Source organism: Myotis lucifugus, unplaced genomic scaffold (assembly GCF_000147115.1).
Source record: "Myotis lucifugus unplaced genomic scaffold, Myoluc2.0 scaffold_296, whole genome shotgun sequence".
In the NCBI taxonomy this organism is placed as follows: domain Eukaryota; kingdom Metazoa; phylum Chordata; class Mammalia; order Chiroptera; family Vespertilionidae; genus Myotis; species Myotis lucifugus.
The window spans coordinates 1,392,978-1,407,727 of record NW_005871344.1 but is presented as its reverse complement, the minus strand read 5'-3'; the positions used below and the strand labels follow the sequence as shown (position 1 = coordinate 1,407,727).

At 56.2% G+C, this 14,750-nt stretch overlaps 2 protein-coding genes across 2 annotated transcripts in view; one reads left to right on the top strand and one right to left on the bottom strand.

Moving 5' to 3' along the window:
* Window positions 1–9,835, top strand: part of ACOT11 (acyl-CoA thioesterase 11) — a 40,314-nt gene extending 30,479 nt beyond the window's left edge. Inside the window, 12 exon segments of the mRNA XM_023763646.1 lie at window positions 15–94; window positions 97–176; window positions 692–811; window positions 2,111–2,255; window positions 3,543–3,564; window positions 3,567–3,597; window positions 4,379–4,445; window positions 4,788–4,871; window positions 5,700–5,833; window positions 7,882–8,013; window positions 8,578–8,704; window positions 9,521–9,835. Of these exon segments, the coding sequence (XP_023619414.1) occupies window positions 15–94; window positions 97–176; window positions 692–811; window positions 2,111–2,255; window positions 3,543–3,564; window positions 3,567–3,597; window positions 4,379–4,445; window positions 4,788–4,871; window positions 5,700–5,833; window positions 7,882–8,013; window positions 8,578–8,704; window positions 9,521–9,676 (1,178 nt within the window). The 3' untranslated portion in view covers window positions 9,677–9,835.
* Window positions 9,794–14,750, bottom strand: part of FAM151A (family with sequence similarity 151 member A) — an 11,993-nt gene continuing 7,036 nt past the window's right edge. The window contains exons 3-7 of the mRNA XM_023763655.1: window positions 14,062–14,263; window positions 12,248–12,472; window positions 11,459–11,598; window positions 10,694–10,837; window positions 9,794–10,493 (exon numbers count right to left, since the gene is read on the bottom strand). Coding sequence (XP_023619423.1) covers window positions 9,820–10,493; window positions 10,694–10,837; window positions 11,459–11,598; window positions 12,248–12,472; window positions 14,062–14,263 — 1,385 coding nt within the window. The 3' untranslated portion in view covers window positions 9,794–9,819. The remainder of the gene's footprint in view (window positions 10,494–10,693; window positions 10,838–11,458; window positions 11,599–12,247; window positions 12,473–14,061; window positions 14,264–14,750) is intronic.

Sequence of the window (14,750 nt, the reverse complement as noted above, 5' to 3'; positions counted from 1 at the left end):
CCCTCCTCGGTCAGATCCTGGAGAGCAGAGACTGTAATCCATGTAGTGCCGGCTGAGGAAGACACGGGTTGAGAGTGTGGAGCTGGTCCTGCCTCCCCCACGCCCAATCACCAGGGCAATACCTTCGGGGGCCAGATCATGGCCTGGATGGAGAATGTGGCCACCATTGCAGCCAGGTGAGGGGAGAGTGTCCTGCGTGTGCCTCCCTTCCTTTCTCCCCTCCGTCCCTTAGCCACAGTATATCAGCAGTGCCCTATGAGTGCAATAAGATCTCAGAGAACAGTCAGAGTCTGGATAGTCCGGGAAGGCTTCCTGGAGGAAGAGCACTTCAGCTGGGCCTTGAATGACAAGTAGCTTTGGGTAAGGGGAGAACTTCGAGGTAGTAGGGACAGCAGGTGCTAGATACAAAGGTTGGAAGGGCTTGGTTGGATTGCCCCAAGCCCTGCCCTAGGCTTTCTTCTGTCATCTCAGACTCAGCTGCTCTCCAGCTGCTCAGTATTCCAAGCTCTGAAATGGGACTCAGTTCTGTTCCTCTGGGCAGAACTGTCACTGAGTGGAGTGGGTGGGCCTGAAGGTGGTGCATGTGGTTTTGGCTAGGTCTGGGGATGGGGATAGGGGTAGAGGCTGGTTTAAGCCAGTGGCTAAAGCACTAGGGGCATTTCTCCTGTCCCCAACCCCTGGCCTCCTCCAGCCGGCTGTGTCGTGCCCACCCTACGCTGAAGGCCATTGAGATGTTTCACTTCCGGGGACCCTCCCAGGTTGGGGACCGCCTGGTGCTCAAGGCCATTGTGAACAACGCCTTCAAACATAGGTGAGGGGCTGGGAGGGGCAGGATCGGGGTCCCTGGGGGCTGAGGGCTCTTCCTGACCTGAGAACGGACTCTATTGCAAACCTGCTCAGTCCTTTCACCTTCACCAAGATTCAGCTCTGATGTTCCCTGCTCTGGGTGCCCCAGCCCTGTGTCTCCTGCTGGCTCAGTACCACGTGTTCATTCTGTGTCTCTCTCCCTGGCTCCTGCCTCTGGGCCTGCACACTATGGATCACAGGGCCACCTTTTGCCAGTATTCTGTTGTCATTATACCTTTTCTAACCCTTTGCCTTAAACGAAACTTAGTCCCCAGAGCCCTTACCTTTGAAATGAATCCTGACATTTACGCCCATGAAAGCTTATTTTAAATATCTTTTTTGGTGATTCCAAAGATCATATAGTGTAGTCGATAAAAGCAAAGATCTGGAGCCAGGCTGCCTAGGTTCAAGTTTGGCTCAGCTCTTACTAGCTGTGTGACTTTGGGCAAGTTACTTAACCTCTCTGAGCCTCAGTTCATGTAAAATGGGGCTCACCACAACTATCTTATAGTTTTAAGGATTCAGTGACCTGTTACTAGTAGAATGCCACAGAACATGTTCAGTGAAGGTCAGTCATTGCTGCTGCTGCTATTATTATTATTACTATTCACAGCCTGACCAGCACACATTCTGCTGCCATGCAGGGGGAAAGCTGTGAGGCCTGGTTTCTAGCCCAGATTCTCTCCTGACTGTTGTGTGACTTTACTTACTGCCCTGTTCTAGGTCTTAGTGTCCCATCTGTATGATGTCTACATTATGGGGTCAAGACCTTCTTAACTGAGGGGGATGGCGGTGGCTGCTATTTTATAATTATTAAAGACAGTCAGATATAGCGAAACAGCAGCCACTGAGCTGTTATAAAGTGCTGACGGTTGGGTGTATAATGAACGCTTTTTCTAACTGGGCTCAGTACCTCCCTCTCCTTGCCTGTATTCTTCCATAACATAGTTTCATAACATACTGTCATCATATGTATATATTTGTGGCTGCAACCCCCAGCTATTAGTCCATGAGAACATGGACCGGACAGGTTTATTCATTTCTGAGTCCCCAGTGACTGGCATAGGGCCAAGCACGCAGTAGGTGCTCTGCAGACACTGACCAAAGGGAGCAGCTCTGGGTTTCCTGCCAGAGGGGCTCTGACCCAGGAGGAACTGCAGGAGTGCATGTGTGTGCCTGCACATGTGCGTGTGCATGTGTGTTGGGAGGGGTGAGGCCGTGGGAAGGTCTGTCCAGCGTGAGAGCAGCCCTCCCTCGCCCTCAGCATGGAGGTGGGCGTGTGCGTGGAGGCCTACCGCCAGGAGGCCGAGGCCCATCGGCGGCACATCAACAGCGCCTTCATGACCTTTGTGGTCCTGGACCCAAATGACCAGCCCCAGATGCTGCCCTGGATTCGGCCCCAGCCTGGGGTGAGTGGGTGCAGCACCCTGCCCTCCCCCCAGCTCCCTTCCCCCCTCTCTGCCCCGGGTGGGGGTGCCTGCCAGCTCCTGATAGGCCCGAGAGCAACAAGCCCAGCTTTGCCCGTCTGCTGGGTGCCCTTGTGTGGCCCCTGGAAATGCCCCTTGTGCCAGGTGGAAACCTTGTTCTGCCTGAAAGAATTCAGGCCGTGCATGTGGGCCTGGCTCATCGTGGGTGTGAACAGCGTTGGAAGAGCACTGGCTTTGGGGCGATGTGTGTTGGAACCAGCTCTGCTACATTCTAGTGGGTGCCTCTGTGAGCTCTGGGTCCCCTCCCGTAAAGCGGTGCGCCTGCAGCCCAGTCCTCACGGGGCTGTGGGGTCTATGGGATATTGACCCCGTGCCTGGGTAAGGCCTGCAGACACTCAGGAAGTGCTGACAGTGATGACGATGGTGACAGGAGAGCAAGGAGGCAGGAAGGAGAATCAGGGCCGGGGTTCAAAGGCTGTCCCTTCAAGTCATGCTCCCTTGTGCCTCCACTGGGCTAGGCCTGGCTTGCTCTGGAGGATCAGGGAGTGAGCTCTCACTGGGATGGCCCCTGTCCTGCCTGCCTCACAAGGCTGAGTCTGGCTGTGACATTCCCTGCTCGCAGCTGGGTATTGGCCAGTCAAGAGTGGGCGGTCCGTGGAGGAGTGGGAGCCTAGGAGATGGGCGGTGCCGTGCCCAGATGCTTTCAGGCCTTTGCCGTTTAATGCTCCCGAGTGAGGACACCTTAGAAGTAGAAGTTAAGAGTCAGGCTCTGAGTCAGCCCGTCAGTGCTTGTTCCTGTGTCCTTGGGCAAGTCCCCTAATCTTTCTGCGCCTCAGTTTCCCCCTCTGTAAAGTGGGATTATACTAGTCCCAACCTCAGAGGGTTGCTGTAAAGGTTAAATGAAATTTTGCATGGAAAGCACTTTAGATGAATGCCTGGCACATAGTAAGTGCTCAATAAATATGGGTTCTTATTACCATTGTAAGTGCCCTTAGGGATCCCATTCTACCGGGGAGGAAACTGAGGTCTGGTGAGGGCAGTGGTTCCCAGGGTCACTCAGAGAGCTTGAGGGGAAGCTGGGACTCAGTGGCCCGGCGTGTTCCTGTTCAGGTTGCTTTGACTCTGGCTGCCCCAGTGGGGCCAGAACACCTCAGGGCTGCAGGACCTCCTTGGGCCCTTGGGAGGGGGGCGGTGGTCAGACAGTAACAGGGATGGGGGACAAGTTGTTGTCCCATCTGTACCATAGTCTGTCCCTGCTTCTCTCCCCAGGACGGTGAGCGGCGGTACCGAGAGCCAGTGCCAGGAGGAAGATCCGCCTGGACAGGCAAGTTGGGGCTGGGTGGTGGGAGGGGACACAGGGTGCAGGGCTGTCCACCTGCTCCCCAGCCTCAGGGACTTGCATTTCTCCGATGCGGCCCCTGTGCTGGGCACTGGCTGGGTCCTTTACATCCGTGTCACCTCATTCCACATCCCATGTCTGACTGGCCCATTGTACAGGCGAGGACACTGAGAACAGAGGAATTGTGGCCACGGGCACACAGGAGTGATTGGCAGAGTGAGAATTTGAACCTGGCCGGGTCTGGCCGATTTAAAATCTTTTGTTCCTTCCATGGACTCTGATGCCCATTTGGCAGATGAAGAAAGAAAGGCCCAGAGAGGAGAAGCGATGGCTCAAGGAAGCACTGTATCATCATTTGTTATTAGTAAGAAAAGTGTGTGTTTATGGAGCCTTTACATGCCAAGGCTGTTCTCGTGATGAGCCTCTGAGGCAGGGGTGACTGCAGATCCCATTTCACAGATGAGGACACCGAGGCATAGTGGCGAAGTCGCTTTAGCTCAGCCAGGGTGTGGGGCACTGAGCCTTCACTAGGCACCGGCACCGGCACCGGCACCGGCACCCCCCCCCCATCCTGTCCTACCTCTGACTGAGTTTGTATGTTCTCGCTGCTGTGTTCTGTGTGCCCATCCCGTCTCCCTGGCCAGACAGGGGTCTCTCCTGCCCTCTGGGCTGAGCACAGGGCCTGGCACACAGTTGGCATGCGGTGAAGCCTGTTCAAAGAGATGGCTCCCGAGGGATCAAGGTTGTCACCTTTCCTCTCTCCCAGGAAGTACATTGTGTCCTGCAAGCAGGAGGAGATGCCTCTCTCTGTGCCCTGGGACCCTAGCAACCAGGTAAGGCCCCAGCTCTGAGGGGAGTCCTCAGGCCCACCGTCCCCGTTGTCAGAGTGGGGTTGGAGGAAGGCCTGAAGGGGACAGGATGCTAATGCCTCAAGGTGCATACAGTTAGCAAGGGCTCTCCTGATGTCCCTGTTTGACAGGAGGGAGCTGAGGCCCTGAGAGGAGGAGTGGCTTGTCCAGGGTTGCTGGTCGAGTCTGGCCAGCCCTGAGCCTCCTTCCCCAAAGCCCAGCGCCCACCCTCCTTCACCACCCCAGCTCCTCCCCCACCCCAGCATGGCCTCGGCACCGAGCCTGCGGGAGGGGAGAAGGCGAGGTTTCTCTGTGTGCCCTGTCCAGGTGTATCTGAGCTACAACAACATCTCCTCCCTGAAGATGCTTGCGGCCAAGGACAACTGGGCACTGTCCTCGGAGATCAACCAGGTAGCTGACCGCACCCACCCACCCTTCTCTTCTGAGCAGCCAGAGGTGGCAGACTGCAAGCAACAGAAAGTCCCTCAACTCACTCATGTCAGAAGGGCATTTCTTTTTTTGCTTTTTGTTTTTGTTAATCCTCACCCGAGGATATTTTTTTCATTGAGAGTGGAAGGAATGAGGGAGAGAGAGAAACATCGATGTAAGAGAGACACACTAATTGGTTGCCTCCTGGACGCGCTAGGACTGGGGCCAGGGAGGGAACCCACAACTGAGATATGTGCCCTTGACCGGGAATTGAACCCAAGGCCCTACAGTTCACAGGTCGACACTCTGACCACTGAGAAACACCGGCCAGGACAGAAGGGGATTTAAAAAATATATATATATTATATTTATTGATTTTAGAGAGGAAGGGAGAGGGAGAGAGAGATAGAAACATCAATGATGAGAGAGAATCATTGATCGGCTGCCTCCTGCACATCCCCCACTGGGGGTCAAGCCTGCACACACTGGGCATGTGGCCTGACCGGGAATCGAACTGTGACCTCCTGGTTCATAGGTTGAAGCTCAGCCACTGAGCCATGCTGGCCAGGCAAATCACTGCTTCTTAAAACACCTTTCTGTCCACTTGTGCTGAATTATCTCAACAGCCACTTTCGTAGGGATGTGACTGAGGCTCACAGAGGTTGAGTCACTTAATTGCAGTCACACAGCAAGTCAGAGGCAGTTCTGAGCTTCTGGCCCTGGCCTCCAGCATCCCAGTCAGCCCATCCCACTCCCAGCATAGTCTGGGAAGGGGGAGACACGAACGAGGCCACCCTCTGTCCCACGCAGGTCGGCCTGTACACCCTGGAGGATGACAAGTACCTCTCCTTCCACATGGAGATGTTGGTGAATGTGGACGCGGCCCACGCCTTCCTGCTGCTGTCAGACCTGCGTCGGAGGCCTGAGTGGGACAAGCATTACCGGTGAGGGCCAGGGCGCAGGTGGGGCCAGTTCCCGTCTCAGGCCTGGTGGGGAGGGCGGGTCCTCAGGTGTCCTTCGGCTGAGCTATTCCTTATTATGCTCAGCCCGGCTGGCCTTTATCGGGGTTGGGGTTTGGGGGGTGGGGTGGGGGTGGGGTAGGGGACTGTAGTCATGTGTTAGGTGGGAGTCAGGGTCAGGGTCATTCTGAGCCTTCAGAGAAGGACTGAGCCTGGAATTGAAGTTGAGGGCCTGGTCCTGTTTCTGGTCCCGCTAGCTGTGTGACCTTGGGCAAGTCATTTCCATTCCATTCCTGGGCTTAGTTTTCTTCCTCTTAAAATGTGTGCTTCAGAGGTGAGTCTTAGCTTTACCCTCAGGGATAGATCAGTGATTTTCAATCTGTTCTCAGGAGTTTTCTGTTCCCAAGAGAGTTCCAGATACTGCTTGGGGTGGGGGATGGAAGGCTGAAAGTCTGGCTGGGACCCCCTCCCCGATTCAGGCCAACTAGTAGAATGGCCAATTTGCTGAATTTACCATGTGTTAGCTCTACGTCTGGGTATGGATATAAATCGCCAGGATTTCAGTGTTTAGTATGAATGTTAAGTTGAAAGTGGTTTTTGTCAAGTGCCTGTGAAATCATTGTCTGTTATGCCAACACCGTGCTTTGGGGGGCGCCTCTTTGATCATTTCTCCACTGGCTTGTTACAAGGAGCCTCTGTTTCCGAGTCTGTCCACAAGGAGGACCTGTGCTCTTGGAAATCCAGTGAGCAGGCCATCTGATTTTTGATAAATTGGCCTTCTCCCTCCTACCTCCACGGGTCCTCACGTGAGCAGGTCCACTTGCAGCTGTTTACACACGGGCTTTCTGCTTAAGATTTCTTTGCAAAAAGGGAGGTGCTGCTTTAAAAAAAAGCCCTGGTCTAGGTGACTGGAGGCCTGCTGGCAGTGCCGTTCGAGAAGCCTGAGAGGTGATTTGCTGGTGGGCACTGGGGAAGCTGGCTGTTTGGTAGGAAGTGGGCTGGGGTGGGCCTGGAAGGCCAGGTCAGATCTCGCTGTTTGATGGGATTTGGGGGAAGTAACTTGAGGGGAAAGAGAGCCCCACGCTGCTTCTCCCCACCCTGCTCCTGAGACAGCCTCTGTGGAGGGCAGAGGAGCAGGGGAGGAGGTGACAGGTTTGGACATGGTCATGTGTACCTCTGTGGATGTCCTCGTGTGTGTGTGTGTGTGTGTGTTCGTGCATATGTGTGCATGTGTTTGTATAAGCCAGGGGTGGGGAACATCGGGCCTGTGGGCTGTATAAGGTCCACGAAATCATTTGGTCTGGCCCTGCCAAGGCATTAGGGGTGAGTTAATGAAATGTCTGACCAAATAGAGCAGGCTAATTTTTAAGTTGATAGTTTTGTGTGGCTTGTGAATGATGTCATAAATATCTGCATGGTCCTTGGCAGAAGAAAGGTTCCCCACCCCTGGTAGCCTACATGTATGTACAGGCACATGGGTACAGTGTACCCGACGGCCTGGGCACATTCCAGCTCTGCTTCTCTATTAGCTCTGTGGCTGTGGACAGGTTGTTTCCCCTATGAAGAGGGGCTGCTAAGAGTACCTGCCACCTGGGCTGAAATGCATGGTACACCTGGTGCCTGGCACACAGTGGATACTCACTAAATGTTCAGTACAACCAGGAAATCAGCACACCTCTGAGTCAGCACGTGCACCTGCACAGACTGTCCAGACACGCATGGGTCTGTGTGTGCATGGTAGGTGTCTATCCATGTGTCTGAGCATGCAGCTATGCCCACAGGTGTATTTGTGTGCGTGTGTGGGCGCGCACCCACGTGTGTGTGCATACGTGTGTGTGCATACGTGTGTGTGCATACGTGTGTGTGTGTGTGCGTGCATGCATCTTGGCCGGGCCTTTCTGCCCACCTGTGGGCCCTGCTGAGTGTGTAGGGGCTGAAGTGTCCCCAAGCATTGGCTCAGGGAGGCCAGACCTGCTTTCCTACAAGGAGCTGGTGTGACCCTCTTGGGCCCTGTGGTCTGGGCCTCCTCACAGGAACGTGGAACTAGTGCAGCAGGTGGATGAGGACGATGCCATCTACCATGTCATCAGCCCCACCCTCGGCACTGACCCCAAGCCCCGGGACTTCGTGATCCTGGCCTCTCGGCGGAAGCCTTGCGACCACGGGTGGGTGCCTGCCTGCTGGGTGGGAGGTGGGCAGGGCAGGGAGGGGACATCAGCTAGAGTCGGCTCTCTGCTTTCTCCTGGCTTTTCGGAGCTGCCATGGAGGACAGGGAACACCCTCCCCTCTGGTTGCTCCCTCTAAAGCAGGGTAATCCCTGACCCTGAGGTGGCAAGGCCATTTCTCACAAGGCGCCGCCTTGGCCGCCATCTCTGACAGCCCTGGTGAGGATGCCGGACAGACGGCTCACTTTTGCTGGACAGGCACAGAAAGAGGAAGCGGACAAATCCCAAAGCCCACACTGCTTCCTCAGGGGCTTTTCCAGAAAATCTGCAGTGAGTCCCTCTGGCTCCTGTCAAATGCAGGGCTGTTAACGTACAGGTGCCTCCTCTCTCCAGCCTGGCCCGGAGCCAGACATGGGCCCTCTAAGAGTTTACATGACTTTAGACTCTGGTGTCAGTGCCTAGGGGAGCTCCACAGGCTGGGTCAGAGCCAGAGGGGGTTCCAGAGCCTGGGCTGGGCAAGACAACCCTCATCATCTTCTGTACTCCCCCCTCCCTTCACTCCAGGGACCCCTACGTCATTGCACTACGGTCAGTTACGCTGCCCACCCATCCTGAGACGCCAGAGTACAGGCGTGGGGAGACCCTCTGCTCAGGCTTCTGCATCTGGCGCGAAGGGGACCAGATGACCAAGGTGAGGCCAAGTGACCCCTTCCCCCACCCGAACCACCCCAAACCCACATGCACGGAGCTCAGCACTGCCCGGCTCACAGTTTCAGCCGTGGGCCCCCACCCCTTGTCCGACAGTGGGTTCTTCCAGCTGGGGGGGACCTAGGCATGTCAGGGGCTAGAAGTGAGCCTTCATTAAAATCTAATCTGCGCAGAAAAGTCCGAGGCCCCTGCAGGGTCTTGGGAAAAGCTCTGCCTGCTGAGGGCAGAAGCCCTGGTTCTCATCTAACGTTCATTTAGCACATGCTTTCTTGTCTGGGAGGGCTTTCTCTGGTTCTCAGCGCCCACCTGACTCAGCAGGGCAGTCGGTGTTGGAAATGTGGGGGAGGGGCTGAGAGCGAGGAGGGAGGGTCTGCGCAGCTGCCCTCCTTGGCCCAGAGCCAGTGGGCAGGGGGTGGTGGTGGTGGGGAGGGGGGCCCTGAGACTTGCCCGGTAACACACTTCCCTGATGAGCTTCTCAGGACAATCTCTGGGCGTACTTATCATTCGTCTCTAAGGCCCTAATAGACCTTCACTGAAACAGGATTCTGTGTTGGGCTCTGCTCCTTGTCTCACAGGGCCTCCCTGCTGGCAGGGAGCCACCGGACGACAGGACAGTGTGTGGTGGCAGGGACCCTAGGTTTGTCAGTACCCAGAGGGAGGGGCCAGGGGAACTGCCTGAGGAGGCCACGCAGGCCACGCCTGCCAGCCGCAGACCCCAGGCTGCTGCCCTCTCGCAGGCCAGCAGGGCCACTGCCCTCCCATCCGGCCCAGCGCCTGAGTGTGGCTTCCTGTCCTGCAGGTGTCCTACTACAACCAGGCCACCTCGGGCTTTCTCAATTATGTGACCACCAACGTGGCCGGCCTCTCTTTGGAGTTCTACAACACCTTCAAGGCCTGTGAGAAGTTCCTTTTGGACAACCGCAATGATCTGGCGCCCAGCCTCCAGACCCTCTAGGCACCGCAGCAGCTACCACACGCCCACACCACCCCGCCCAGGACACCTGTACAGCGCACTGAGGAAGGCAGGGCTTTTATTTCTTCCTCCTCCCCCACGGGAAGCCTGACCCCAGGGACCTCCTGTCCAGCACCACTGGGCCGTCAGTTTCTGCCAACATCTGCCAGCAGGTCTTCGAGATAACTCTGGGGCAGCACGTAGTAGACCCGGGTCTTGTCCACGGCCCTGGCCGCCAGCAGCCCTTCCCGCACGGATGTATAGTTGCCCGCCCAAGGGCTGTGCTGCACTGTGACGGTGGCCCTGGGGGAGGCTGCCAGTAACCTGGCCACCACCCCGGCCTTGCTCCGGCCCAGAGGCCCAGACTGGAGCTGGAAGGACACAGGCTGCCAGAGGCCCTTGCTCAGCTCCAGCATATCCGTGAGCAGCTGCTCCTCGTAGCCACTGTCCAGTACCTCCTCAGGCCAGCCCAGGGCCACTGTCACGTGGGGGAAAACCTCAGCCACAGCGGTGAGCAGCTCCTTGCCGGGCACGTAGCCAGGCACTGCAAAGCTCCCATGGGAGACTGTGGCCTCCACCCACACAGGCAGGGAGAGGAGACTGAGGTTGGAGAGGTGGGCCAGCATGGCCAGGGCTGGCCGAAGGGCACTGGGCTCTGCTATGAGCAAATGGACTCCCCAGCGTCCAGGGTGTGTGGCGAGCTGCAGCAGACACGACTCCAGCGCCAGGGCAGAGTCACCCGAGGCATACACGACGGGCACGGCGTCTCCAGCGCCAGGCTCCTGGAGGCTGACGTTCAGCAGGATCATGCCTTCTTTTCCTGGGAGAGGCGGCGGAGGCCACAATGACTGTGCCTGCCTCTCTCATAGCTCAGTGTGGCTAAGGGCTCAAGGGTGCTGGTCCGAAGGCCAGGAACCCCATCCCCTTGGCAACACTGTCCTCCCCCACCTCCTAGTCCCTGCCCCAAGCAAAGGAAAGCCCCTGCAGTGTAGCTGGGAGCACAGGGGCTGCAGCCCTCACCTGAGAGTTGAACTGTGGCTGCTGTTGCATTGCCCCGGATGTCAGGAACCTGCCACTCCACGCTCAGAGCGTCGCCCCCGGGGAGCTGGAGAAGGGGGATCAGACTGCCTCCTGAATAGTAACTTCGCTTCCGTGTGGCGTTCACTGTGGGACCCCAAATTGTCATAATGAAGTGGCCGCCGTTCACAGAGCGCCTTCTGTGTGCCACAGCTAGCCACACTTCTATTCTACAGCCAATGGCAGAGTTGCTGGGATTGGAACCGGTTGGAGCCAGGTTTGTCTGGTTCCCCTTCACCTGGGTGGCTCCCAGGAGAGGAATGTTGAATCTGATGGGTCCATGGCCTAACTGCAGGCTCTCCTAGGTTTGGAGTCAGGGAATGAGGGGTTTGAACAAGGGAACAGGCAGCATCTGGATCACTGGTGAGTGGGTGCAGCAGAGGGGCCGCTCTCTGAAGTGTTAGCGTAACCCACAGAGAAGCTAGGCTGCCAAGGCAGGCACATGGGTTTGGAATTTTCTGGGTTCCAATCTGAGCTGTGCCACGGACAAGCTGAGTGGCTGTATAAATTCCTTCACTGCTCTGAATCTCCGTTTTCCCGCGTATGGAAATGGAATCTCTGCTCCATGGATAGATGCAGCTTAGGTAGCACGCGGCACCAGGACTGGCACACGATCGGTGCTGAGTGGTTCCTTCTCCCTACTCCACCCAGGACTTCCCCTTCCGATGCCCCTGCAGAATCCAGCCCACCCTCCAGACCACTCCCTACTTGCAAGCTGCTTGAACTGCGACAGGACAGGCTCGAAGAGGTCATAGTAGATTTGGTGGTTGGCACAGTTGTCCCGGATGTAGAGGAGATCGTCCACTGACACGGGGTCCGAGACACCCTGCCACAGTGTCAGGCTGTACCTGGGGCCCAGAGAGCAGGCTCAGCGTCGGCCTAGGCCCACCTGGCTCCTCAGTCCCTGTGCTCGGAACTGGACCCTAGCTGGGTGGGGGCGGAGCCTCTGACTTCCCACCAGCCCCTTCTTCCAGAGCTACCCCCTTCCTGGGGGCAGAAGAAGCCGCACAGGCTTTGGGGAGGATAACTGGAAGCAGAAGCCCAGAAGGAGGGAGAGGGTGCCTCTTTTCTGTTTTAGGAAAGGGGACGGGCACAGGCGATAGGGGAGTGGTGTGGATGAAGGTGTGGATGAAGGGGGAAGCCTCAGGACTCCTGTGGGGAGCTGCTGAAGGTGGGGCTGGGTAGCTGGGGCAGAGGTTGCAGGGACAATCTGTGCAGCCCCACAGCTGGCTCCCCTGGGAGGAAGCTGTGGGGAGGCAAGTTATGTCTTAGTGTAAATTCAACAGGCAGGAAGTCAGTTATCCACCAGTGGACGGGCTGCCTGTCACCACAAGTATACAAGCAGAAAGGGATGCTGTATAGGATGTGAGCGCCAGTGGGGGTTAGACTAGAATCTTTAAGACCAGCCGTGAGCATCTGGGATCTTCCGGGGGGCATCAGTGCCTCGGGGTGGGTTGAGCAGGAGCAGGGGCTGGGCCAGGGGCGGGGCGTTCTCACCTGTCCGACTGGCCCAGCAGCCAGCTGAAATGGGGCCAGGCAGCCCGCACCATGACAGCCCGCACGGGGAAGGTGACCCTCTGCGGCAGCGCTCCCACCAGCTCCTGCATCTTCTCTATCATGGCTCGGGTGTATGTGCTTTTCGGGAACAGGGGCAGGTAGAGGGTGGTCCAGCCTGGAGACAGGGTGGCCTCAGGATACTTCTCCTGAACCAAGGCCAGGAACCTGCAGAGAATCAGAGACACGTCTTTCAGAGCCTCGCTGGCCCCGTCCTCGCCTCCTGGGTCCCCCTCGCTGTGCGGGAACGTGGCAGGGCCTGTTGAGTCTATGATGTAAAGGCAGAAGCAGAGTCCCGAAGAGCAGGAGTGGCTTGTTCAAGGCCCCACAAATAGGCACGGATTTTAGAGTCAGAGGGTCTGGGTTCAGGTCCTGACTGTGACCTTGGGCCGCTTTGATTCTCAGAGATGGCATCCCTGGGGGCAGGGCCTCTTCAGCATCCCCTTATAGACAGAAGCAATGAAACCCAGAGCCCCAGGGGTCTGGGCTCTGCCTTCTGTGAGAGTCTCTGAAGCTTCAGATTTTATTTTAAAATTTCATTCGGATTTTGCCCTGATGCAAATTTTAATAGGCAAATAATGTTCCCTTCTCTCTCCCCAACTACTGAGTAAAATCAATACTCCAAGAAGACAAAGATATATTTCTCTTGTGCCACTGAATACAATTTTCAAACTACTGCTTTCCAAATGCACCTCAGTTTGAGAATCACAAATATTGGATGAATGGATTGTTGGCTGGACAGATGGATGGAGAGATGGATGATAAGGAGTGTGGGGCTTAAAAACAAGTGTGGGGCTTAGACTCCAAGGCCTGGCTTTGAATCTTTGCTCTGCCAAGTGCTAGACTTAGGCAGGTCCTTTCACTTTGATGAGATAGTTCCTATACTAATAAAATGAAAATAATAGTACCTACCTCATTCTCATTGTAAGAGTTAAATGGGCCCTGGCCGGTTGCTCAGTGGTTGGAGCATGAGCTTTAGCCTGCACACCAAAGGGTTGCAGGTTTGATTCCCAGTCAAGGGCATGTACCTTGGTTGCAGGCTGGATTCCCTGCCCTGTAGGTGCGCATGCAAAAGGCAACCAATCTCTCCCCCCACCTCCCCCCACACACACCTCCCTTCCACTCTATCTAAAAGCAATGAAAAATCCTCGGGTGAGGATTTTAAAAAAATTAAAGTGTATTCTTCAACTAAAGTGCCTGGGGCACATAATAAACATTCAATAAATTAAGCCTCAATTGTTGTCAGCTTTCTTATCTGTAAAATGGGGGTGGGGGGGTGGGGGGGTGGAATACTCCTAGCCTAGTGATGCTGCATAGGAATTAAATCAGTAATATCCTATCCTTTTATGGGACCCTCTTTTGTAAGCTGTAGAGTAACATGCAGTGGTGTGAAGGCTGTTGGTGGCAGCGCTGGGATTTCATGGGGGCTGGGCAAGGAGTCAGCAGTTTAGACTTTCCTAGCAGGTCAAGCCCTGTCCCGGTCACTGGGGATACAGAGCATACCCTGTGGGAGGAGGAGGTGTGCTTTCAGCCTGGGTGTTGGGGCTCTTTTGGAGGAGGTAATGACTAGGCAAAGGTTCATCAGGAAATGGGAGAAAAGCATTCGAGGCAAAGGGAACAGCCTGTGTGAAGGCTCAGAGGTCAGACTGTGTGGTATTTCTGGAGGCGAACGCAGGAAAGGTCCCCTGAGCACTTCCTGTGCCGAATGTGGAAGGAAGGGGGCTGGGTACAGTTGGGGCAGAGATGGGAACACTCACTGTGTGGCATTGACTTGGATGGAGATGGGCACGTTGGGGCCCTTCAGGATGTCGGCGTTGATCCATACAGGCCTCCGGACTTTCCCAGCATCTGTCAGTCTCCGCAGGAGGTCCAGGGAAGGGCCCACAGCCTTGATGCTCTTAAAGTCTAGCTTGATACCTGCGGGAGGAGGCCGAGGGCTTGGGGAACTGGCTTCCCATGCTCAGGGCAGAAGGAACTGGAAGACATGACTTCCTGGGGCTGAAGAGCAGGTCTGTGTGTGTGTGTGGGGGGGGGGGGTTTGGGGGGGGGTGAGGATGGGGTAAGAAAGAAAGGGACCGGATTCTGGCAGAGTGTGAAGAAGGGCTTTCAAACAGGCAGAACTAACCCAGGGAGGAAGGACCCCTGCAGGAGGGCGCGACATCCTCCATCTCCCCTGTGTCCAAGAGGTAACACCCAGATCACACCCAGGATGTACCCTTTCACATCCCCATCTCGCCTGGAATTCCCTCGGCCTGGGCCTCTGGAACTCCGGGCTGGAAAACCAAGGCAATGAGCAGCTCATGACAGCCACTGGACTTGCCTCCCAGGGGAACGGTCCCTGCTGACGCTGTCTGAGGACCAGAGGGCTGGGAGCTGGGGAGGGGCCGAGAGGTGCTCACCTTCAGGGAAGAGGCCACACAGCATCCAGCCACTGCTCCAGGGTGTT